This window comes from Gorilla gorilla, chromosome 3 (assembly GCF_029281585.2).
Source record: "Gorilla gorilla gorilla isolate KB3781 chromosome 3, NHGRI_mGorGor1-v2.1_pri, whole genome shotgun sequence".
In the NCBI taxonomy this organism is placed as follows: domain Eukaryota; kingdom Metazoa; phylum Chordata; class Mammalia; order Primates; family Hominidae; genus Gorilla; species Gorilla gorilla.
The window spans coordinates 13,852,804-13,878,769 of NC_073227.2; the positions used below are offsets into that span (position 1 = coordinate 13,852,804).

Consider the following 25,966-nt stretch of genomic DNA (forward strand, 5'->3'; position numbering starts at 1 on the left):
AAGATGCCCTGAGCACAAGGAAGTCATCTTTTTCATCATTCTATCTACACATATTCTTAACACTTCACCTCCAAACACTTTAATGGTGTTTGCTGAATTTATGGGGGGACTTAATATCCTAATGGTGGGCTGTCTAGCACCAGGACTGTCTCATAGGGAAGGTATTCTTGGTCAGGAGTAGGGCCTCTGGGGGAGGGCCAATGAGTGTCAGCACAGAGAGGATATGGGAGCAGGAAGAGGAAGGTCTCACATGTAGTGTCTCAAAGTATACCATGATGTCATTCACTTATGTGGTCTATCTATACTCCTGGGTGGCCTCCTCCTCAATAATAATAAGCAACTCTCCTATGTTACAGCTCGCAAAGCACTTTTGGGTTCATCACAGTCAATCCTCCAGCACTGGGAGTGCATCCTGCCAGACTCTGGGGAGTATTTGAAAGTGGGTGCAGCTCCCCTCTGGCACCGTCCTCCCTGGTCCTGTCCTCCCCAGGATATGTAGTGCCCCCTTAGGAGATCGAGGCAAGGAATCAGCATCTCCTTATGGCCATCCTTATGATTTTTTGGCCTTGCATTTGTTCCCTCGTTTCATGAACATTCTGATTTGTGACACCTCCTGGTTGTTTCATAGGCCCTGAGTCTCTTGCCCATGGCTGTTTTCCTTGCATGTTCTTTTCCAGCAATGTGGGCGATGAACCTCCTAATTGGATTTAACTAAAGATTGTTTGGGATTTCTCAAAATATTCCTCAACTTCAAGTTCACATCAACTAATGTGATGAAGTTGTGCCTCTGACCTCCCTCTGTATCAGGAAAGGGGCCCAGCTGTCTCTCCTCCCACCTTCACCTTCCTCTCCCCTTCCCGAACATCTATCTTGATTGACATACACCAGGTTTGAGACAATAGCTTTTCTTTTCCAGAAACATGTTTTTGATATGTGTGCTGGGCTTCCATCCATTCTCACAACAACAGCTGTTGAAGCTGAACCTGGTGCCCACCTGGCCTCCATCCATACCTGGGCTCGTACACCTCCACCTTCCCCACATGGAGCCTCACTCATCTCTCTGCTGGCAAGAGATGTTTTCCAGGCAGTCTCATTTGAAGACAAGTCCCTGGACATACAGTTCATGATGTTCTGCTATCTGAAGTTGCCTTTATATCAGTCTGCGGATGACAGCTTAGCTGGGTATAAAATTCTGAGATCAGACTTTTTCTGCACCTATCTACAGACATTCAAATCCATTTTATCATTTTGAAATTCAGTACTGAAAATATGTTTGTAATGACCCATTTTTATCTTTTATACAGAATGTTTCCTTTTTTGATGAAAAATTACAAGGTTTTTTCCCCCCCTCTCATAATTAAAGAAAAAAAAATCAGAATGTGAGGATTGGCTTAACCAGGGCTTTGTTCCCCTTCAGGAACTCTCCCCTGACCACCCCACCACCCACACATCTGTGACTTGGTCTGGATCTCACTAGGACCTTGTGGATCTCAGGCTGGCTCTGTTGCCCTCCCAGCCCAGCATCTTCATACTGCCACCCAGCCGTCCAGACTCCTTCTTAGCACCCCCTCCACATCACTGACTCTTTCCTGCAGTGTCCATTTTGTGCTCTCAGGCTTCCAAAATGGCCTCTAGTTCTGTGGTTGAAAGTTTTATTGTCTTACGATCACTCCACCCCCACTCCTCGCTCCCTTCCTAGTTCTGCCTTCCTCTCTGAGAGCTGCCTCTCCTCTCCATCCATTTTTCTAACCTTCCATCCATTCTCCTCACCACTATACTTCTACAGAGACCACACATCGCAGGGAATAAGCTCTCTCCAGAGGCCCCTCCACACCCTGATTCCTCCCTTATCGACTGTACAGATACAGAGCTCATACGGAGCTCAGGGGTGCTGGAGTGGAGAGGCAGGAAGGTGGGGAGGAAAAGTCATCTAGTTGTCCCGGGACCAGCGTGCATGAGTGAGGAGATGCCCACCCCACTGAGGGCAGCCACGGCCATGGCAGGAGGTTGAAGCACTGTTCCTGATCCCTGTGGGGGGCCAGGGTGTCCCTGCTCCATGAGCTTTCTCTACCTACCTAGTGGGAGGCCTCAGCTGCTGGCATGGTCTCTGTCTTTGTTTCTGGCTGTTTATTTTATGCTCTGTCTTCATCGTCAGTTTAGAGGGAACCTGGGTAAGCTTGGACTGGGGCCAGTGCTTTTTTGTCAGAGAAATCAGAGCTACCCTCTAGTGGAGCCTCTGTGTGGCAGCCCTCCACATCCTGGTCTAGATTTTAGGGCCGAGCCACCCTCTGCCCTGCTGAAAGTGCTGGTGCCCCAGGGGACAGAGACACCTTCCTGGGATTCTTTCTCTTCCAGCCATGACCAGGAAAATAGTCAACGCTGAGTTCAGAGATCCCAAAGATACCACAGCCAAGGACCCTCAGCAATATACCTGCCCCACCTCGCATGGGCCCTGGATCTTGGGAAACAGGTTTCTGTTTCCCTGTCAGGGAGGGAGGGAGCCACATTTTGTTCAAAGTGTAGCAGGACTTTGGAGGATGCATAATGGCTAATTGATATGGGACAAATAACTAATTGCTCTCTAATTACATGACAATTAGGATTCATATCGCGGCAGCATCCTTAGGCATCTATTTATGAGCCGCGTGGAGCACAGTGATGCGGTTGCAACCATTAAGGACACCATGATTTGCAGAGCAGGCAACGCTGCCGATTACGACGCACAATTACCCATGTAATTATTCTCTTATACCAGAGTAATTACACGGTGGTATTATTTGTATATTACAATTTGTTCATATACCTAGTCAAAGTCTCCTTTCACAAACTGGGACCCGGTCCAGGAGGCACTGATCAATGTTTTTAAATAACATAAAAGTCATCTGATAAAGAGCTTGGCTCGCGTGCTGCCTGGAGTTCGATGCTGAATGGAGAGCCAGGGAAGGCTCCGGGTGAGGGTGTTGTGGATACATGCCTCACCTCGTGGCCCTGACAGCAGAGAAGACCCAGCTCATGTCACGGGTAGAGTAAGAAACCATCACAGTGACACTCAGAGCTGTCCCTACTCCAGTGGGCTCTTTGTTTCTCTCCTGGGGCAGTGGCCTCAGCACAGGGCATCATCTCCTCTGCATCAGCTTGGGTCAAGGCCTCTCTGCATGTCATAGCCCTTGACTGCCCTCTGGCTCAGCATGCACAGCCGATGTGGCATAAGGATCACCCATTTTCTTGCCTGTCTTCCCTGCTGGACTTTGAATTTCTCAATGGTAGGATCCCTAGCTGGTCCTTTTTTCTACAGTAGCACAAGGGAGCTGATGCCAAGTCAGAACAGGGGCTCAGGAAATGTCTGATGAACCAAACTGGAAGAAGAAGACCCAAGGAACTCTGGCCTGAGGATTACATTGATAAAAGCAATCCTTTTATTTGCAGTGAGATGGGAAGGAGGCTCTGCTGAGAGATCTTGGCCAACAGTATCAAACCAATTTTCCCTTAAGAATTTCAATCACTTTGGAAAATACAGCTCCAGCATATTTTGCCATGACAAATGGCAAGCAATCAATGGGCTAGGCAGAACTTCTAGGAACAAAGTGGCCTTCCCTGGACAAATCCAGAGCAGGAAAGATCAGGCCAAGGCACTAGCGGTCACTGCACCCCTTTGTGCAGTAAACCAAGCCTGGCTTCGAAATGAGATGGGCTTACCAAAAAGACACACGCAGGAAAGCCAAGCTCAGCTGGTTCACAGCCCTGGGAGGGAAAAAAAGGCCAAGACAGCAGATGAGCGGGTGAGACAGATGGAAAAAGGGCTCAGAGACTTGGACACTTTGTTTTACCTCAAGTGGTAATGAACATATGAGCACTGAGCACACACTCCCCACTTTGTCTGGTAAAATGACTCCATTTTCCTCGTGAAGGATAACCTCTCCCCTACAGTGGATTGTCCTGTTGGAAGAGTCCATCAAGTTTCCTGCCTTCATAAGGGACAAGTCCATGATCTACCAGAGACACCGGGTGGGCAGTCATTGGGTTCTTTGTAACAGCAGCTGTGTGGCTACTAAGATTCCTGAAGCCTCTGTGTCCCCTGCCCTCTGCCAGCTGGGTTCTCCAGACACACCTGTTTTCAATTCTATCTGATGTCTTTCCAAGAAAACCCCTTTCTGTGGCTGTGAGCCTGCGTTGGTGTCTGCCGATCACCACCAAAGCCGCCTGGCTGCCCAACACACAAAGCAGTGGTGCCAGAGCACCTTGGAGTCCCAGGAGGCTCCATTTCCTTTTGCAGAAGCAGAAACTGAGGCCCTGGGAAGTGTTGTCCTCTGCAGATGGCCCCCAGCGGGAGCAAACAGGGACAGGCCCAGAACTCAGGCCCCCAGTGCCTTGCTGGGCACCCCCATCTTTGCCCAGGGAGACAAGCTCCCTGATAGCACAGTCTCAGGGCGGTTCACAGCCAGGGAGGCAACTGCAGTTGACCATCAAACATTTGCAGCCTCAGCTGCTTGAAATACACACACACACACACACACACACATGCGCACACACACACACGGAAAAAGAAAACACACCAGCTCCCGGCAGGTGTGAAGAGGAGCTGCTATTTCCAGTTGCCACCAGCCCTCCCCGGCCCTGCTCTGTTCATCCGCCCGTGGATTCATATTTTAGTTACATCGAATTCCTTCCAGTCTTCGGGAGCAAATATGAGAACTCATCTCCCTCTGCCCTAACCCATCCCACTGTCTAGGGCCAGCTTTCACAGGCCCTGTGGCACCGGGGTGGGACTCATGTGTTTCATTCTAGTGAATTCACTGGTACTGTTATATGGTTGCCCTTGGTGTGTCCTGGGGGCAAAGAGGGATAAGATATGGTGCTGGTCCCCAAGGGGTTCAAACTCATTCAGGAGAGAATTCGTGAGATAAGGAGGAACTGTGTGTGTGCGCAGCGGGCTGTGGGCAGGCAGAAAGGAACAAGAATTAACTGAGCACCAACTACGTGCTTGCACCAGTGCTGGGTTCGTCATAAGCATTATTGAATTTCTCCCTTTCTGTGCAGAAAGCATCCATGTCCCAATAAGAACACAGAGTCTTGGAGAAGCCCAGTGGCCCGTGGCCAGCAGGTTAAGGGGAAGGAGGCCAGCCCTTAGGCGACCAGTGACTGGTGGATTATCAGTGCCCTGTAGTCTGGCCTGGCCTCAGGGGCCTCTGGCTTGGGGGATCCACTCCCTGCCCCAGTCCCCCACCCAATGCCCCACCACATCAATGAAAGGCCAACATCTAGAATGCTGTCCAAGCTGGGACATCTCCCCCGGAAAGCAGGTGGGTTGAAAAGGCAGGCTGGGAGTTCCTTTCAAGCTTCAAATCGATAGACTTGCTGCTGAGTTGAAAGAAGCAGGAAGGAGGAGTTTGAGATTTTTTTGAAGTCCTAAAATAAGGAATGTTTTCTTTTTTTAATAAAAAACCAGTAGAGATAGAAGAAATGTACCAAGAGCAGCATCGCTTGCTGGGCTCCTCTGTGGATGCAGGGACACAAGCTGCTCTCATTCCCCAACCTGCCCTTGCTGGGGGCACGCTCCTGCCCTCCCCAGGCTTGGAGAACCCTCCTCCCCTGACTCCTGCCATGGCCATGTGGGTGGGTGGACCCCACCCTATGTTCTATGGAGAACATGTGACCCAAGCCCAGCCAATCAGAGCATCAGCTCCCCAGGCTATGCTGATGCCTCGGGAATGGGGCATCTTGGCTCAGAAAGTGGCCTGCTGGGTGTTGAAGGCCAGCTCTTTTGTCAATCCAGCAGAGTAGGATTTTAGGCTATTGCCTTCCTCAGTGTCTCATGTTAGATGTGGCTGCTCTTTGCTTGTCTGGTGAAAAATGGCACCTGAAAGGCATCTGATGGCCTCCTCCTTGGGTCACCGTGGATGCTGGCCAGCCCACTGGGTGTGACCATTCCTGTTGCTGTGCCCTCTCTGCTTGGACACATGGCCCTTGCCTCACACCCACCATTCCACGGTGAGGCACACTGTCACATGACTGTGAGCCGCCCTCTGGCACAAGATGCCCAGGGTTCAAAGCCCAGCTCCCATCTGTGTCACTGAAGGAGCCACTTCCCTGTGCTGCGCCTCCCTTTGTCTGTAGGTGGGGATGATAACGCTTGCATGCCATCAACCCCCTTGACATGAAGCACTCCACAGAGTGCCTGGCTTCAGCTTCCAGCGGGCACTTAGTACATGGCGGCTCTCATAAGTGAGCTCCATTTTGACTTCAGCTCCGTGATAAGGAAGGACCCCACCTTGCACCAAAGTGGATGGCAGACCTCAGGCCTGGCCAGAGCGTCCAAGGAATGGGACTCACTGCCCACGAGGCCAAGGATTAGCCCTGCAGAGACTCTTCACCTGTAAAATCAAAGGTGACTTCCCAGTGTATTCCAGACAAATGGTTGCGGGAGCATTCCTCTTTGCTGGTGATGGGGGTCACTTTGAAAAAGCAAGGTTGGTAATATGTGTTGGAGCCCTCAAAGGCTTTCCTCTTTCAGCCCAGCAATTCTAACCAAGGAAAAGTATCTGGAGGAATGTTCTCCTCCTTGCTTTCAGAAAATATAATTACTATTCTTGGCACAAAGGAGTGTGATCCTACATTGCTCATGATGAAAGAAATCAGGAAGAAAGCTCACTGCCCAAAGCAGAATCCACAGATGTTGGCCTGCAGTGAACATTTCAGACATGTGGGCCATGGCATGTTGAGATTGGGTTTCATTAATGATTGCTCTTTAATCAGTTTGTTCGTGCATGCGTTTGTTTGTTCAAAATGATGTTCCAGGCAGGGTGCCAGGTGCCGGTGGACAAAAAGGCAAGAGACAGAGTTCCTGCCCTGGGGTGCATCTGTGGGGTAAGGAAGACAGATGCAGAGCCCCAGACAGGCACATGCAGGTCTCACGGCAAACTGGTCTGTGCGTGCAGGGAAGAGCAGAGATCCCGTGACTGGGGTCCTGAGCTGATCTGGGGTTGGGAGGGAGGTGGGTGGAAGGAGGCAGGATCTGAACCAAAAGCTGCAGGGTAAACAGGAATTGGCCACAAAGAATGGGGTGGGGAAGGTGGGGCCAGATGTGTCCCAGCATGGGAGGAGCATGGGCCAAGGCCCCAGTCTGGAAAGGACCCACCTCTGATGGCTGGTTAGTCAGCGGGCACATGCCTGCAGGCATGGAGATGAATTTGCAGAGGCGAGCATGCACAGCACAGGCAGCCTGGATTTTGCAGTAACCGACATCAGAAGGCTGGCAAAAGGCTCCAAGTATGTGACCGGGGATGGCAGTGGCCCAGGCAGAGCTGGGCTCTGGAAGTGGAGGGAAGTGGGCTAGGGAAGACCAGGGTGACCGTGGGGAGGCTGCTGGAGTCAGCTTGGTGAGAGGAGACAGTAGCGAAGGTAGTGTGGGCTGACGGCAGTGAGGAAATGGAGAGAGGCCCAGTATTAAGACTCTTGGGTGTCCAGGATGAATGAGATTTAGAGGGCAGTGCTGAAGCCCTGTGTCCCCATGTAGGTGTGGCACCATTCATGTGATAAACGCCTGGAGAAGCCCAGTTTTAAGAGCCTGGGGGTGAGTGGATTTGCAGTGTTGGGGTGGTGTTTCTCGGCACCAGAAAGCAGGGGTTGTTAGTAAAAACAGGCAGCAGCATCTGGAACTACACTTGTCCTAACCAGGGCCTCCCTGGACCTGGGGATTCCCCATTGCAGAAATCACTTTGGAATTTAAGCTATTTTTACCAGGCAATGATCTTTCGGGCTTTCTAAGAGTCCCTACTGCACAAGGGATAAGAAAGTGATTTGTCAGTTTTCTCATATGTGTTTTCGCAGGGAAGAGGGATGAAATTCTGGCTACGGCAAGCACAGCCTATCAGAGGGAGCTCCCTTAAATCCCACTTCTTGCTTAACAGGGAAGCTGTGTGACCACAGTGTTGGAAAATGGAATCAGGCTACATGTGCTCTTGTGGGAATCCCACGGCAGCGTCCCCACGAGGAGGCAGGGGCCCACCATCACCGGCTGCACCTCTGACCTTCGATGACCTTTGGGGCCAGGTGTCACGGTCACCCTGCACACGTGGGTCCCCTCAGCTGCTCTCAGGAACAAGAGAATGAACCTGTCACCTCCTCTCCCGCTTGAAGGACAGCACCATTTATTGTTTACTGTAGGCTGAGACAGCTAGGGATTCCTCACTGTGATGGAGCCCACATGCAATATTGAGGCAAAGATGGCAGGGAGGTGGGGGGCGGCGCAGAGGAGAAGAGGAGAGAGCCCTCCCACAGCAGGCCTCCCTCTGGGCAGGCTGAGCTTTGCCACTGAGCAAGCCCCGCTGGCGCCGGGGAAGGGGAGAAGACACAGGACCTGGAGGGAGGCCTTGCTGAATTGAGCCTTGGCTCTGCTGGGTGACCCAGGCTTGGTCCCTGGATGCCTCTGAGCTGCTGCTGGAACGTGACCTCCCACCTCCCACGACAGAAGAAAAGTGGTCTGGACAAAGGAGGCTGCAATGGACTGAATGTTGTATTCCTCCCCAATTCACAGGCTGAACCCCTAATCCCAAGGTGATGGGATTTGGAGGCGGGACCTTTGGGAGGAATTAGGTCATGAGGGTGGAGCCCTCGTGATGAGATTAGTGCCCTGGTAAGAAGAGGCCAGAGAGCTGGCTAGCTCTCTTTCTGCCACGTGAAGATAACAAGAAGGCAGCCACCTGTAAACTAGGAAGACAGCCCTCACCAGAACCTGACCTTGCTGGAACCTTGATCTTGGACTTTCAAACCCCAGAGCTATGAGAAATAAATGTCTGTTGTTTAAGTCACCCAGTTTGGAGCGTTTCATGAGAGCCATCCGAGCTGACGGAGGCAGAGGGTGCACTCTGGTTTTCCCTGAAGACAGAGGCAGCAGAAGGCTTATTTTATAAATCACAGAAAGGCAGGCAGGTGCCCACAAACACCAGGCTCTCCAGGGCCTGTGGGGTGAGATTGGAGTCTGCTGATGCAGCGGGGTGGGTCTGGGTTTGGGTCTCAGAGAGTCGTGGCTCCAAATCTCACTCACCACCCAGTCCCTTGCTGACTTGGGATCCTGAATGGGTCCCTGAGCCTTGGTGAGCCTGTGTTCTTGTCTCTAACATGGTGGCCACAGTCACTGTCCTGGGGGATGCTGCTTATGCCCGTGGGCAGGTCCCTGTCTCTCTTAGGTCCCCCTGCCACTCCCTCCAGCCCTGATGGATGACACAGGTGAAGAGCCATTGAGCTCAGCACCCAGCACATGGTAAGTCTCCATCAGGTGGGTCCCCGGAGCACTTGAGGAAGAGGCCTGGAGCTCCCCGACCTCTGTATGTGCGCCCCTGAGCCTGGGGGCCTTTGCACTTTCTATTTTATTTTTTGGCTCTGGTGTTTTGGCTCAGTTCTGCACGCTCTTCAGAAGAGGGAGGAACTCCAGAGTCCCTTCCTCTCTGTTTTATTAGTTCCAGGGGCAGGAGATTTAGGAGACTTGTTTTCTGAAAAGCTCAAGTTTTTTTTTTTCTTTCTTTTCCCTCCTCTCCTACAATAACCTATTGACTTTAAGAGGGAATAATTTTCCATGTATTAGGGCTGAAGTTTCCAGGGTTCACTCTATTTCTGAGACAAAAGCTCTGTATACCGACAAGCCCAATTGAGCCATTTTTCTCCTGCACAGGGGAGGCTGCCTGGCTATCAAGGGAAATGGAGAAATCGCTGATTGGAAGGGATGGCCCATTCAGCCCCAGCTCTGTTTCCCAGCCCTCCTCAGGGCTCCACACTCAGGCTTCTGTTCCCACCAGGCAGGGGCTCCCACCCCTTACAGGAACAGCCCTCAGAGGAACCAGCCACACCCTGAGTGTTCAGCCATGGGAGAGAACTGGGGATGGCAGGTGACTTCCAGGAGCCCGGCTTCGTTCTCAGGGAGCTGTGGGTGCTCAGAGCCTGCAAGGGCCCTGAACTAGCTCACCCGCAGCTAGGGGGTCAATACCCCAGCTCCCTCTGTCTCGTGTTTTGTGCTGAGCTGAACAGAGAATTCAGGGTGGAGCCAGGAAAGAGACCAGGGAGCCTGTCCCAGGCTGGAGGAAGCATCCCCTGAGAGCTCACTCCTGGAATCTGCAATGGCAGGGGGCACATATAGCTCTTCTTCCTGCTGGCCCCCATTTGGCCGCCCTGAGCCTGTTGGATGTTGCCTTGGATGCTCAGGCTGGTGAACTCTGCCTGTCCCACCCTAGAGCCTCCATATGCTCCCACTAAGGTCTGCCATCTCTCCAGGGCTCTCCATCTCAGGGAACAGCATCCCCTTCACCCACAGCTAACATATCACCTAATCAACAAGGAATATCCTAACCTTGTCCCTGCTCACCAATTCATCATCTCTCACCTGGATGTCACCTCACAGGTGTCAGCAGCAGCATAGATGGCCATGGGATAGATATTAGTTGAATGAATAAGTTGATGCATGATGAATGCACGAGTGGATGGATGAAGGGATGGAGGATGGGTGAGTGGATGGGTGAGTGGATGGATGGGCAGATGGGTAGATGCATGAGTGGATGGATGGACGAATGGGTGGATGGATGGGTGGATGCATGGATGGGTGGATGGATGGATGGGTGGATGGATGGACGGATGGGTGGATGGATGGACGGATGGGTGGATGGATGGGTGGCTGGGTGGGTGGGTGGATGGATGGGTGGCTGGATGGATGGATGGATGGATGGGTGGATGGATGGGTGGGTGGGTAGATGGATGGATGGATGAGTGGATGGATGGACGGATGGGTGGATGGATGGGTGGATGGATGGATGGATGGATGGATGGATGGATGGATGAGTGGGTGAATGGACGGGTGGGTGGATGGATGGACAGATGGATGAGTGGATGGATGGACGGATGGATGGATGGATGGATGGGTGGATGGATGGATGAGTGGGTGAATGGATGGGTGGGTGGATGGATGGACAGATGGATGAGTGGATGGATGGACGGATGGATGGATGGATGCATGGGTGGATGGATGGACGGGTGGGTGGATGTATGAATCAATGGATAGGTGGGTGGGAGGATGGATAAGTGGATAGATGAATGAATGAATTAGTGGACTGATGAATGAATGAATCAACAGACGAATGGAGGGATGCATGGATGGGTGACCCTCCCTGCCTCTCACTCTCTGTCACCCCGTTTGTCTCCCAACTGCAGCGAGTGGACTTTCTTAAAAGGCAAACCAACCAACCAGCACATGTGATCTCATCACCCACCATGTGGAAGCCTCCAGGGCTTTGTGCCATCCTGTGTCCTTCAGCCTGGTTTCCAAGGCCCCCCAAAACCTGGGCTGTCCACTGCCATGTGCTGGCCACTGACACGTGCTGGCCAGCCCAGCCCTCCTTGTCCATGTAGGCCACTCCTCCATCAAGAGGACCATCTTCTCCCTCCTGTAAATGGCCTGGCCCTGTGGGTCACTGGGCCGGTGAGGGTCTGAAGGGGGCTGGCATCTCCTGCTTTCATCCCTCCTAAGAGGGAAGAGGAAGCGTGGGTGGAGCACAAGAGGCAGTGCTGTGCTCACAGGTGGGAACCTGGATCCCCACCCACCCACCCTGAGCAAATTACTCAGCCCCTGTGAGCCTTGGTCTCCCCATCTGCAAAACTGGGCAACCACAATGCTGATCATTGCTCTGAGGATCACGTGAGCGACTCCATTCTCATCAGCGTCTGGGGCTTCTGAGACAAAGTGTCACACACTGGTGCCTTCAAACAGTGGAAATGTGTCCTCTCACAATTCGGGAGACTGTGAGTTCAAAATGAAGGTGTCAACAATGCTTCCCGAAGGCTCTGGGAGAGAATCCATTCCAAGCTTTCCTTTTAGTTTTTGGTGTCGTGGGCTCCAAGGCCTCCCCGTCCTGCAGCTGCCTCACTCCCCTCAGCCTCTGTCATCCTGGCCCTCTCCTCTTCCCCATACGTCTTCGTGTCACCTGCCCTCTGTCTTGTCTGTCTCTGAGTCTCTTCTCCTTTTCTTATAAAAATACCAGTCATGTTGGAAATGACCTCATCTTACCTCGATTACAGCTGCAAAGACCCTATTCCCAAAGAAGGACACATTGGCAGGGATGAGGAGTTATGACACGGACATATCTTTTTTGGGGGCACAATTCAGCCCAAAGCACTGCGTGCAGCCCCAGGAGCAGGGCTGTCATAATAATTGACAATCACTGATTGTTTAAGATAGGGCAGGCAGGGCAGGAAACCACCCCCCCGCCACCCTCCGCCCATGAGGGGTGAGGAGGAGGGGCTGCCAATGGGCCCCTTTGGTTTGGCTGAAGCAGGCAAAGCTCCTTCTCTCTGGAGCTCTCCTTGTCTTGGAGCTCTGCTGGGCAATTGCCTTGCCCTCACCCCTGTTACAAAAGGGGAATGGGGCCAAAAAGTGGGGAGCTGGCAGGAGGTCCTGCACATGGCTGGGGGGCCAGAAGCACCCCAAGTATGCTCATTGGTGAGCTGCCTTGCTGCTGGCCACGCTTAGACCTTCAAGCTGGAGTCCTGGAATCAAAACAGTTGACTCCAGCTTTCCTGTTGGTTTCTATCTGCGTTTTTCTTTGGTGTAGCTGCACCATCATGTCCGCACGCCCCGTGTGCTGCATGTTTAAGGCTGAAACTGGGGCTCCGTGTGGAGGCGCTGACCCTGCACACTCTCCCCACCTCCCAGCCTGGCTGTGCCTCTGGTCTGCAACATGATGCTTAAAAGGTGGTATTTCAGCCATGTCCGCAGACGGTTCTGATGTCCACTCTTTAAGAAAAAGGGCAGACCACTTGAGGGAGAGGCCTGGCTGCCTGGGCGCCCCCCAGCAAGGCCCTGGCCACAGCTGTGAGCCACTGCCCATAAGCAAGCCTGGCTCAGGGCTCCCGAGTGATCGTCCCTCCTGAGGAGGCTAGGGATACCCCTCCTCTGACGGCCAGTCTTGCCCAGAGACCATCATCAGAGAATGATCTCAATTTGCAAATGCATGTCCATACAGAGCACTGGGAATCCTCCCTGGCAGCCCAACTTACCAGCAGAATGGAAAGTTAGCAAGGCTTCCCATGATGGTGGCAGCCCCAGCATGTGCCCAGGTCCTGGGGTCCCAAGAGGCACCCTGAGCTTGAGCACCATGGATGAGACTGTGTGCAAGGGTGCCACAATGGCGCCCACACCCCTACGCCACCGGAGGCCACAGGTGCACGCATGGCAGCCCTGCAGCAGCCCAGGCCCAGACATGGCACCCTTTGGCTCCCCTCCCGAAGTGTAATGCCAGTCTCACCCTCATTTCCCATCACAGGGAGACAGCAAGTCCTCCAGGGAGACAGAAAGGATGGGTTGGCTTTCAGGAGTGTCGGTCCATGGTCATGACAGATGGCAGGTCCAGGCGAAGACACAGAAGGGATAGTTTGGTCCTGTCTGAGCCCCAGCTGTGTGCCTGGCATTGTACCCCCATGCCTCGCACACTGGCTCTGACCTGACGGCAGCCTCGTGGGTGGGTCGCTGGCCGGTTCCCTTGCCCACTTTACAACACTGATTGCCAGGGCCAGGCCTGTGCTGCTGAGTCAGGCATCCCATTTAATAGTCCACATGACCAGATGAGGTGGGTAATGTTCATCCCCACTTCACACCCGGGGTGCGGGGGGTGGGGTCGGAGAGCCAGGAAATAGGGAACCTGGGGATGAGTCTCCGTAAAGCCTGTTCTCCCCACTCTGTCTCCCCCGCCCTCCCTCATGACTCTCTTCATCAGATGTGTGTGGGCCGCGGAGCGGGTGATGCTGGCCAGACCCTCGGGAGGAAGAACTGCGCAGCAGGATACAGCGCAGCGCCAAAGCATCTCGGCACCATGGGACCATGCGGCCTGGCTCTCGCTGCTCAGAACGCCTTAAGGGCAAAGCCGTGAAGCGCGAGGGCAGATTCTGGGACTTCCCAAGCTACTGTACACAGAGTGTGGGCCCCACAAAGCACAGGCGGTGGCAAAGCAGCCACAGGGTGCTGCCATCCCCCGCTGGACACAGTACAGGACTCACAGGGTTTCCGAGCCACAGAAGAAGGCTGGGGTCCTATGTCCACGGGACCCGGGCTAATCTCAGCTGCCTCTGAACACCATCATGCACAGCTCAGGTCCAGAAGGAGAGGAAAGAAAACCCTAGGCGGGCCAAGAGGTCAGCAGTTGGCAGGAAGGAGAGGCAAGGGCAGGGAGGGGCAGGGAGGGGCAAGGCCCTCATAGCAGGGAGGGAGTGGGGCCGTCACAGCAGAAAGGGGGCGGGGCCTCCACAACAGGGAGGGGGTGGGGCCTCCACAGCAGAAAGGGGGCGGGGCCTCCATAACAGGGAGGGAGTGGGGCCTTCGCAACAGGGAGGGGCGGGGCCATCACAGCAGGGAGGGAGTGAGACCACCATAGCAGGAAAGGGGTGGGGCCTCCACAACAGGGAGTGGGCGTGGCCCCCACAGCAGGGAGGCGATGGGGCTTCCACAGCAGGAATGGGGCGGAGCAGCCACAACAGGAAGGGGTGGGGCCTCCACAGCAGGAAGGAGGCAGAGCATCCACAACAGGAAGGGGTGGGGCCCTCACAGCAGGGATGGGGTGGGGCCTCCACAGCAGGAAGGGGCGGGGCCTCCACAGCAGGAAGGGGCAGGGCCTCCATAACGGAGGGGGCGGGGCCTTGCAGATGGGAAGGAGTTTGTAGGGCTGAAGGCGGGGGTTCAGAGTGGAGGGATGAGAGTGAGAGACAAAAAGAAGGAAGAAGACAAGGAGGGAGGGAGAGTGAGCCGTTAGAGCCCAGTGTGGTGGGGAAGCCAGCCAGCTACCCTACACATGGGTGGCAGAGAGACCCACAGACAAAGAGCAGAACAAAGTACTGGACTTCTGTGTTCTGGCAAGCACACAGAGTCCACAGGAAGCGGACATGGGCACAGCCTCAAGAGGAGCCTGGGACTTGGCTTGGCCTGAATGGCACAGTCCTGTGAAGCTGGGGCCTGGAGAGCAGGTGGTACCACCACCCCGTGTTCCTGGTGAGGACTGTGAGGTCCAGAGAACTTGGGAACCTGTCTTACTGGATCCACAGCTCCAGGATCTGTGCCCCATCCCTCAGGTTTCCTCCTGGGGGGCAGGGCCCTGTGCCCAAAGCACAGGCTTTTGGTGTCTGTACAGAGCTGCTGGAAGGCTTTGGGGGGTGGTGATAGGGCAGCACTGATGGGGCCCTTAGACCTGGGGCGCGTCCTGGTTCGGCAGCCCACCGGCTATGGGGCCTGGGGGAAGCAACTTGGCCTCTCTGGGTCTCAATTTCTTTCACCTGTGCAATGGCCCGTGAGCATCCTTTCCCTGCAGGGCTGCTGTAGGGATTAGAGAACAGGGCTGAACTTTCATAAAAGGCCTTCAGGACACAGGGCCATGCTTTATCATGACCACACCGCCTCTGCCAAGTGGAGGTTTTCACTTTCTGCAACACTTTGAGCTTCTTAAAAACAAAATTTTCACTTGATTCATTGCTCAATCCTGAGTGCTTAACACGTGGCAGTTCCCCCACAAAGACACGGGCGAGTGAGCGGAATGAGGGAAGAGGTGAACTCAGGGAGATTTTGTCCTAACCCTGTGCTTCTCATATCTGGGGTCAAGGGCCTGGGTGATATGGTGGGTGGGCCAGGGTGTCCCAGGACTTGGCCTCCTCCCAGATCACCAGCTTGACATAAAGATTTTTTGGTGAAAATGTGTGTGTGTGTGTGTGTGTGTGTGTGTGTGTGTGTGTGTGTGTGATTTTAATATTCAAGCCAACACTGATATATAATGGAGTAAGATTCACATTCACATAAATTTTTCATATAAAACACGATGCTTGGAAGAAATTCCATGCCTGGGCCACCTCCTCTGGGCCGTGCCTTCACACTTCCCCATGCCACAGGGCTCCTGGGGCCAAGTGGGAAGGAAACCTGCTGTCGGCCCAAAGCTGATCTGAGCATTGCAGGGGATGTGTGGGGGTCGTCAGGGCCCCCAGGGTCTTGGGTCCAACCATGACAATAGTAGGATGCCTGGCCAGGAGCAGCAAGGCCAGGGACTGCTGATTCTACTGCAGGCGAGACAAAAATAAAAGGGAATTCATTCCCTAAGACAGGTTGCAAAGTGGTCTCCAAGAAGCTATAAAGTGCTGCTCGGCCTGTAATTGTTGCTAAATGGACTCCTAATAGTATTCACATCTTCCTGCAAAACCTATCCATTATCCAATAACAGAGAGGCGGACCTGGCAAGGCACACACTCATGCAACTGCCCCTGTAAACAAAGTGATCTTTTCCCAATCAGAGTCACCCGGGTCAATCCTCTATTGGCTAAAGGCTGACTTTGCCCCCTTTTCTTCCTTTTGAGACAGTGTCTCACTGTGTCGCCCAACCTGGAGTGTAGTGGTGGGATCATAGATCACGGCAGCCTCAACCTCCTGGGCTCAATCCATCTTCCCACCTCAGCCTCCTGAGTAGCTGGGACCATACATGCCAGGCATGGCTATTTTTTATTTTTATGTTTTTATGTTGGCCAGGCTGGTCTCAAACTCCTGGGCTCAAGCGATGCTCCAGCCTCCGCTCCCAAAGTGCTGGGATCACAGGCGTGAGACACTGCATCCGGCCGCCCTTTTCTCATTCTTTCTATAAACTTGCAGCAGGGAGATTCAGTTTCTCAGGGCCCCACCAGACCCTCAGAGGCTCTAGAAGGTTAGAGCTGTTTGTCCAGTTCACCTTTGCTCCCCAGTGCCCAGCAAGGGACCCAGTGCATAGTAGGTACATAATCTGTATCTGCTCTCTATAAGACTGGACAAAGGAAAGGGCTCTCTCTCTCTCTAGCACCAAGCACACAGCCCAGCACCTAGTAGGGTCTCACCCCCATATCTGCTGAATGGGTGGGTGTGGGTGTTGGGAGGGGCTTAGATACCCCGTTCAAGCTGCCCTCTCACCACGAAGATGGCCGGGGCACAGGGTAGATGGAGCCAAGTCAGGATCTGCCCACAGGCATCCTCTTTCATGGCTGCTACTCTTCCCAGAGGATCGCCCTGGGAGACCAGGAGAAGCTAGGATAGTGGAGCTTGAAGGGGGTTTGGAGAGCCTTCAATTCAGCTGCTTCATCTAAGGGATGGGGAAACTGAGGCTCAGAGAGGAAATGGGATCTGCCCAGAGTTACACAGCTCAGCAGCCCTCAGACTGCGCCCGGTGTGCAGTAAGGAGCTGCTGATTTCTAGCCTCCAGCCAAGCGGGCCGGGCTGTGCTTGCGCAGACACAAGGAGCCCCACCAGCTCGCTAGAACTTAGCTGCAAGGGTGCCTCGGGAGCCCGGAGCATGACAAGGGGTACTTTAGGGGGCTGGCAGACCTGGGTTCAAGCACCATGTGTCAGTGATTGCTTCTGTTCTCTCTACCGGCTGGGTGACCTTGGAAGACTCTCCGAGCTTCCCTGAGCCTCCATTTTCTGCTCTGGGTAATGGAAGTGAACAAATGGTGACCTCAAGGCGGGCCCTGCCCCCCACCCACACATCTGAGTATGGGGATGTCCGCTTCTGGCCGAAAGTGTGATACACCGAAAATGATCACCGAGGGGGTAGCAGAAGGGATCAAGAAACTCCAAGTAGATAAGTTTCATGCAATGATAAAGGCCATTTTTGCTTCATATTACATTGAAATATCTTTCCCAGAAGTGTCCCAGCCTAGCCCATCACATCCTTCTCTCGTGAGTTCTGTTTGAGTGCCAGGGGCCGTGCACGGCTGAGGAGTAGGGAGGAATCACGCCTGACCTCTGCCCCACAGTCATGGGCTGCTCTTGTTCCCTAGGACCACCATGCAGGTATCTGAAGACCAGCCCTGTACCTCCTGAGTCTCTTCTTCTGCCTTAACCAGCTTCTCTGGCTTGCCCCACTCCTTACTTGACATGTAAAGTCAAATTTGTTTTATGTGGAATCGTAACTATGGCTTTTCAGCATCTAAATGCATTTAAAACCAAATCAGCCCGAGTTCCCACTTGTTGCAAGACCACTATCAAACTGTGTTGCCAGGCTTGATTCTAGGTACCGTATATGCATCAACCCAGGTAATCCTTATTCACCATCGCAACCCCACTTTACAGACAAGGAACTGAGGCGTAGGCAGATTAGGAACTTGCCTACAGTTTGTACCACTAGAGAAGGAACAGTGGAGCCTGCTGCCTGGAGCTTGGGCCCTCTGCTGCCCTCGGCCTCTGAGTCCACGTGCTCTCTGGCCCTCCCTGACCTGCGTCCCTAGCCCCACTCAGCACGTGGCCCGTCCACACCTCTGCAGACAGGAGCCAATGTTTCATTCTCCTGAGGCAGAAGCGCACTGCCAGGAGCATCACAGGGAAACATATGCCGCCCTGTTAGTTAGATAACAAATCGCTGCCCTGGTTCCCATCACTGATAATTAATTTGTTCTCTAAACACAGAGGTGTGGGCAGGCCACGCCAAGAGCAAGCAGCCTGACCCGGGCCTGAGGGAACCAGGTGGGTGCAGATCAGCAGGGCCAGGGCAATGCCCCCCATGCCTGGCACAGCCACCAGGTGAGGCCTCTGTTCCATGGCCGTGTGTGGTCCCTCCAACAGACACAGCCCACTGGGGCCACACGTGTGAGGCTTTGTCACCCTGCAGCCAGTTCCTAACCTAAAGTCTCAGATGGCTGGCCAGGAGGGCGTCAGTGTTTCCCTCTAAGGATAACGGTGGGTCACACGAGTAACTCATGGGGCCTTCCCTCAGGCCAGGCCCGGATCTGAGCACTTGACAAGGAGCACCTCATTAATTCCATCAGCCTTACAGTATAGATGCTGCTACTACCCCCATTTCACCAATGAGGAAGCCCAGAACAAGGGTGGTTCACACTTGCTCAAGGTCTCAGAGCGGGTAGGCTACAGGGCCAGACTCAGACCCAGGAAGAGGCCCCTATGCCCCAGCCAGAGAAGCCAGGGGGTCAGCCTCTCATCCCATTCCCCTGCCGCTCCCCGGTGCCCCACATCCGCTGCACTCTTGGCCCCGCACCGTAACTGCCCTGCCTGCCTCCGAGACAGCAGTTCCTGCAGCATCAGGGGCTTTGGAAGCAACAAGTTCAGATTCAGCAAGGCCCTTGGTGGGCCTCCTGGTGCCTCCAACCTAGGGGATCATGGCCTTCCGGAAAGAGGTCAGTTTTGTCCTGTGGTGAGGAGGTGGGCAGGGAGAGGAGAGAACAGGCCCAAACCGGGGCACCCAGAAGCCCAGCCCTGTCTGCACCTGTGACTGTGCTTCTGCCACCTGCGGTCCAACAGGAATCAGGATCGGTGTGTCAGCAGGAGGAGGAGGGCCCACGGGAGGCCAGTTCCATCTGGGTGGCTGTGGGGTGGGCAGAACAGTGTGGGTGAGGGGAGAGCAGGAGCCCCGGCCTCCCTACTCCCAGCCCCAACCCCTGCAGCCCCTCCTCAAAACAGCAGCTGTGTCAGCCTCCCGTGGCTGCTGCAACAAATCACCATGCACTCCGTGGCTTGAAGCAATAGAAATTCATTTTCCTCTGGCCATGGAGGGCACAAAGCTAAAGGCAAGGTGTTGGCAGGAGGCTCCAGTGGCAAGTCCATTTCCTTGGCTTTTCCAACTTCTTTCCGGAGGCGCCTGCTTTCCTTGGCTTGTGGCCCCATCCAGGCCCTGCCCCAGCCTCTGCTCCATCTCCCAGCTCCCCCTGCAGCCCTGGCCCTCCTGCTGCCCTCCACAAGGACCCTGTGATGACACTGAGCTGATCCCACTCAGACAACCCAGGAGAACCTTCCCATCACAACATCCTCCACTTAATCCCATTTGCAAAGTCCCTTTTGCCATAGAGGTGACATTCACACATTCCAGGAGTCGGGACTGGGACATCTTTGGGGGCTTCTCTTCAGCTGACAGTAAACGGTAATTTTGAGTGAGGCTCTGCCAGGCACTCACCTGTCAAGCCCACCCTTGATCACTGTCCCCTTTACAGGTGAGACACCTGTGGCTCCCTGATGGGGGGGACCTGGCAGAGCTGGACTGAGGATAGGGACTCCCCAGCACAGGCACTGTCCTCGACACCACCCTGCAAATCCAGTGTCTGCACCCAGGCAAAGCTGATGCGGCTACAGTGTCCACTCGGCAGCACACACTGTTTGTGACACTCATTCATTCACTCATTCATTCATCCCATTCCTTTAAAGTCAGCTGAGCCTCTGTGCTGGGTGCCAGGCCACCATCAGACCCAATCCTGTACGCGCAGTGATATTTCTAGGCTGAATGTCCAAACTCCTGGCTCTGAAATCCAGCCTGTGCCCAGGGATTCAAATAACCTGTCTCAGGGCTTGTCTGCTTTCAAGACTGCAGATACCTCCCCGGTGCCGCCTGTAGAGGAAGTTCTATTGAGCACCCCACATCGGAGCCCCAGCCTTTGGCCCGCAGAGAAGGCCCAGTGCTGCCTAGGAACCCCTCTGCTGATCCCCTGTGCATTCTATGTATCATCTCATGGGCCCTCCCACCTGCCCGCTTTACAGGCCAGGAAACTGAGGCTCAGCGGAGGTCATGGCCATGTCCCCAGGTTGCTCCATGCAGAAGCAGCTCTGTCTGACCTCACACTGTCTGACCCAGTCTCCATGTGACACCTTGCCTGACTTCAGGGCCTCAGAGTCTCTCTTGGTTCCCTTACTGCCCCTGTTGCATTGCCCTTCACATTTCCAAACACAGACGTGGCCTGCAGGGCTGACCCTGGAGGTACCATCACATCCCAGGTGCCTGTGGACCCTCCCAGCTGGTGACCAGATGGACAGGAGCGGAGTGTCCCCTGCATGGAGTGGAGAAGGGCAGCCGCTGGAAGGCCACCAGGACCGGATCGGCTGGATGGACAGGAACTCGAAGCTGGGCCAGGAGGTGGGGGGCGTGGCCTCCTCCATTGCCAGCTGGAATCTGGGGTCAGTGTGCGCCCTCATCTGGGTCAGCGCCAGCCCCCAGCCACTCATCTTTGTCTCAAATTTGAATCACAGCAACCCCAGGAAGAAGGGGTGATGGTCGGGCTGGAAGGCAGAGCGTCTGCCCCTGCTCCCATAGGGTTTGGGTTTTCCAGCAGGTACAGGCCTCACTGCTGCCAAGCCTGGACAACACCCTCCACCCTCAGCTTTGGGCTCGGTGAAGCTGGGTTCAAATCCAGGCCCCCTGCACCACCAGGTGTGAGACTGAGCAAATCTCACCTCTCTCGTCCAATGTCCTGCCCTGGAAAGGGGGATAATGATGCCTCCCTCTTTGGGCCGCTGTGGGATGGAAAGAGATCGGGTGTGTGAATCCCCAGGGCTGGGGCTGGGAAGAAGCAGGGGCTGGCTCAGGTCAACCCACCTCTCTTCCCTACACGCCTAGACATGGCCTTCCAGCAGGCGCCTCTCGTGTCCCCAGGGCTAGGTCTCCCTCACCTCCCCTCTGCAGCCCTCCCCACCTCTGCATTCCAAGTCTGTCCAGCTGGAAGCTCCTACAGCAGAAATCAAGAAGAGAAAAAAACGAAACAAAACAAAACAAAAACAGCAAAGCAACCTGCTTTAGGAAGAGAGAGGACATCCCATGAAAAACGTGGCTGAGACCACCGAGACGGCCCAATCAAGGCTACACGTATCTCAGCCCCCTCGTTCCATAGATTGCTGCTGCCAGGCCTGTGGTCTCAGCAGAAGCTGCCAAGCTCCAGTGCGCCCAGCTCCTCTGAGCCCCTGTGAACCTGCCACCATCGCAACCATCGAAACACTCCAGCACCCTTGGAATCATCACCATCCCGCACAACTCCCTTTCTGGATGTTCTGTTGATTCATGGACATTCTCACAGACTCCAAGCTGCTCAAATTTCTCCTTCAAAGTCACCATTAGAGCTGAGCACAGGGGCCTGTGTGCCCACCTCATGCCGAGCACCATGCAGGGGCTCTGGGTGCCTGATCCTAGAGCTCACAATTCCCTGTGCGAGGTGTGGGTGACATCCCATTTGAGGAAACTGGGGCACAGAGAGGGGAGCTGGGATGCAAACACTGGTCTGAGTCCCTTTCTGTGACCGTGAACTGCTTTGCTGAATGGAGTCAGGTTCACAGGACAGCTTTGCCCTGGTGCCTCTGCCGACCTCGATCTGGGCTCAGGGGGTGGGCCAGGACACAAACACACATTTGCAGGAGGGGTCTTCTCATGGAACCCACGGTGGGTAGCCTCGGAAAGACCCCTCTCTCCTATTGTACAGCCAGCCAGAGAGCAAAGTCAGGAAGTTCCCCCAGACCCAGGAAACAGCAAGGAGAGCTCAGATGGAAATCATAGCATAATCAAAACCGGATCAACAACTAACTTCCGAAGAACGGGCCTGCTCAGCACTGCCTTCCGAGGGCTCCCAGCCCAAGAGAGCTGCTGCTGTCTCTGCTTCCAGGCCCACAGCTCCTCCCTGCTGTGCTCTGATGGATGCATGCCCCCACCCCAACCAGGGGGAAGACAAATGTGCCCCAGGTATGCAGACGGCGTCTTCCTCCAAAGCCAGGCCTCTGGTTTAAAGCACAGAATGGTGTCAGGTAGCACCAGGAAGGGTGGCAGCGAGAGCTGGGAGGGAAACATCTCACACTCCGGCCTGGGCCAAAGTAGGAGACAGCAGGGCAGGGCAGCAGCTTCCTTGCTCTGCAGAGTGAGCGGCACAAGGTGAGAGCCAGAGCGGCGGCCACCCCCAGCCAGCACCTACCTTCCTCTTGTTGGTCGGGCAGATGTAGAAATTGTCGATGACGGTGGTGACACCAGGCTGGAGGGTGAGCTTGGTGTAGGACGTCCCGAAATCTGATGACCTGGGGGAAAAGGGGGACAGCCATCAGCCATGTACCCTCCAAGTGTGGCCTTCATCAGCCCACACGGTGTCCAGCCCCTGCCCTGTGCCCGTGCGGGCAGAGCGCCCCAGACACCCTGAGTACAGTCCTGGGCACTCTGCCTGGGGGCAGTGTATGCCGACAAGGCAGGAGAGGAGACTGGGCTCTCTCAGGAACACTGAGGACTCACACAGGTGTGGAGCTTAGGTCCAGAGCTAGGATCCAAAGTCAGGTCCTTCGGACTCCAAATCCCAGCCAGTCATTCCTCCCCGATGCCTCCTATGAGCCGGGCAGCTCTAGGTTACCACATACATCTCACAGGTGACCAGAGGAGCCTCCAAAGGGATAGTTCACTGCCTGAAATCACTTAGTTAATAAGTGGCTGACTCAGGATTTGACACTGGCCAGCCTGATTTCAGGCCGATGGCTGTGCCGAGGCATTCCTGTGGCCTGTCTGCTTGCCTCTTTCCCTCTCTGGACTCTGAGCTCCTCCAGGGAGCCCCATCCTCCACCCTGGCCACCACCTGCAGCACAGGATGGTAGGAGACTGCAGGCAGGTACCAGAGTTCGGGCAGCTGCTGGAAATCAGACCCCAAGCACTGTGCCCGCCCTGGAGTGGCGTCTGCTGGGCTCGTGCTGGGAGACAGGGCTGTCCACTCGGTACCTCCTTGGGCAAGGCCCTCCTGGCCAAGTGAGAATCTGAGAGTACACTGAGCTTTAAAGCGCCTTGGCTGCCCAGCAAGAAGAGGGAGATAAGCCACAAAGGCAACTTCGTATCTGTTGTTTGGAAGCCATCCATGCATCAGGACATGGAATTAATTCTCCATTGAAGATTAAGTCCCAGAGATCCTGAAACCAACACCTCTTATCATCAGCCATTAAAATACACTGGGATTGCAGAATATGCCCCGACTGTACTGGAGAGGATCAGAGGTGCTCGGGGAAGCATTTCCCATCTCACGCCTGCTCTATCGATGCAGAATCCAGACACAGACCCAAGGTGGGGAGAGGCACAGGGGTGGAACACACGTCCGTGGGGCTCCTGTCGTGGGCAGCATGCCTTGCGGGGCTTCCCCATGTCTGATCACTGCTGAGATACGCTGAGCTCAGGGGACTGGGGGCAACTCTCCAGCTTGGGCAAGGGGGCCTTGGGCTGGAACCAGGCTTCAGTGCTCCTGCCTCAGACCCCAGCACCTGGCTCTGAGCCCGGCCTGCGCTGACGTGTGTGGCCTGACTGTGAGGCCAGTGCTTCTCAGACTCACCCAGTTTGTCCTCTGGGAGCCGAGGGGACAGGCCTGGAGCTGCTTTAGCATAAAGGCCCCACCCCACTGGGAGCTATTTCCTGCCCTTCTAGAACACATCTTTGGTGGTTTCTACTTGGAGACGTTTCCTCCCTACATCTTCAAGTGAACCTGAGGCTCCAGAAAAATGGACTGTTTATCATCTCTGGGCATGCTGGCCACGTGGCCACAGGTCCCCAGAATGTGTGTCCCTCACAGTCCTCAGGGTCACAAGGTTCCTCCTAGGCCAGGACAAAGAGCAGACCCCCAACCCCCAGCCCTCTAACTCCCAGGGGCCAGCCCCTCCCCAGGATGGCGGGGGGCCTCAGGACCTGTCTGGCCTCTGTCTGCCCCTGGTCTCCCCAGGGAGGACCAGGCTGGAGCGAACAAAGAAGCCCAGTGGAGGTATAATTAGGACGCACTTACTCTCAAATATCAGAGAATTGATTTTCTTTGGGAAGGACGCAGAGAGAGGCCCATTAGCAGAGGATCGATCTGATCCAGAGACCCAGAAAATTCCAAGGCCCTTGCAGAAACAAATGGTTGTGTTTACAAGCCTGACACAGGGGAAGCCTCCCCTTCCTTCCCCACCCTGCTGAGCCATCTCCAAGACCTGCCTATCGATCCCGCCTCCCAAATACCTCTCAGTCCTCTCTTCCCTTCACTCCCGGCTCTGCTCGCCTTAGCCCAGCATCCAGCCCGGCCTCAGTCCTGCTCCCCGCCCTGGGCCAGAGGAGCCTGCTCATACCTGCAAACTCCAGAGCTCCTGCCAGGTGTGGCCTGCAGCTAGGAGCCCATGAGCAAAGCCCCTGCTCTCTAGGAACGTCTGTTCTAGGAGCGGAGATGGAAGGAGGCAGATGGACGATAAGGAAAGAAGCAAAAATACGACAGCATCAAATGCGATGAGGGTGGGAAGAAGAATCAACAGTGTAGGGGCGCAGGTGGAGGGTGAGGGAGGGGTGGTGGGGCCGAGGGGTTGCAGAGTGGTAGAAAGTCCCCTTAGACAAGGTGATGTTTGCACAGAGTCTGAAAGGAAGGAGAGAGGTTGTGCCTGGCTGGGGAAAGGAATTTGGACAGGCTTGAGTAGTGTTCCCCAAATTCCTGTGCACCCAGAACCCATGAGTGTGGACTAATTTGGAAACGGGGTCTCTGCAGATGCAATTAGTTAAGATGAGGTCATGCTGGGTGAGGGTGGACCCTGAGTCCTGTATGGCTGGTGTTATAAGAATTTGGAAATTGGGACACGGACACAGAGAAGGCCGCGCACAGACAGAGGCAAAGTGAGGTGATGTTGCCGCAGGCCAAGGGTACCAAGGACCTGGGCAGCCACCGGATGCTGGGAGAGAGGCAGGGGGCAGAGGCTCCCTCAGAGCCTCTGAAAAAAACACTCTCAGACTTCTGACCTCCAGGACCCCGAGAGAGAGTTCGCCACAGTGGTACTTTATGATGGCAGCTGCGTTCCAGGTACAAGGGCCCTGAGCACAGGGAAGGCAGGTCCATTTAAAGCACAGTCCAGGCCAGGCACGGCGCCTCATGCCTGTAATCCCAGCACTTCAGGAGGCTGAGGCCTGAGGTCAGGAGTTTCAGACCAGACTGGCCAACATGGTGAAACCACGTCTCTACTAAAAATACAAAAATTGGCCAGGCGAGGTGGCAGGCGCCTGTAATCCCAGGTACTCAGGAGGCTGAGGCACGAGAATCTCTTGAACCCAGGAGGTGGAGGTTGCAGTGAGCTGAGATCGCACCACTGCACTACAGCCTAGGTGACAGAGCAAGACTCCGTCTAAAAACAAACAAACAAACAAACAAAAAAACGTAGCAGCTGCCAGTGCCTAGGAAGCCCCTCACCCTGCAGACAATGCAAACCCAA

General features: G+C 54.7%; 1 protein-coding gene across 3 annotated transcripts in view; it reads right to left on the reverse strand.

Moving 5' to 3' along the window:
* The window catches only part of SORCS2 (sortilin related VPS10 domain containing receptor 2), a 593,679-nt gene that overhangs the window by 190,958 nt on the left and 376,755 nt on the right, over window positions 1–25,966 (reverse strand). For all 3 annotated transcript variants that reach the window (XM_055385390.2, XM_019024999.4, XM_055385389.2), the window contains exon 3: window positions 22,699–22,798. In XM_055385390.2, coding sequence (XP_055241365.2) covers window positions 22,699–22,798 — 100 coding nt within the window. The remainder of the gene's footprint in view (window positions 1–22,698; window positions 22,799–25,966) is intronic.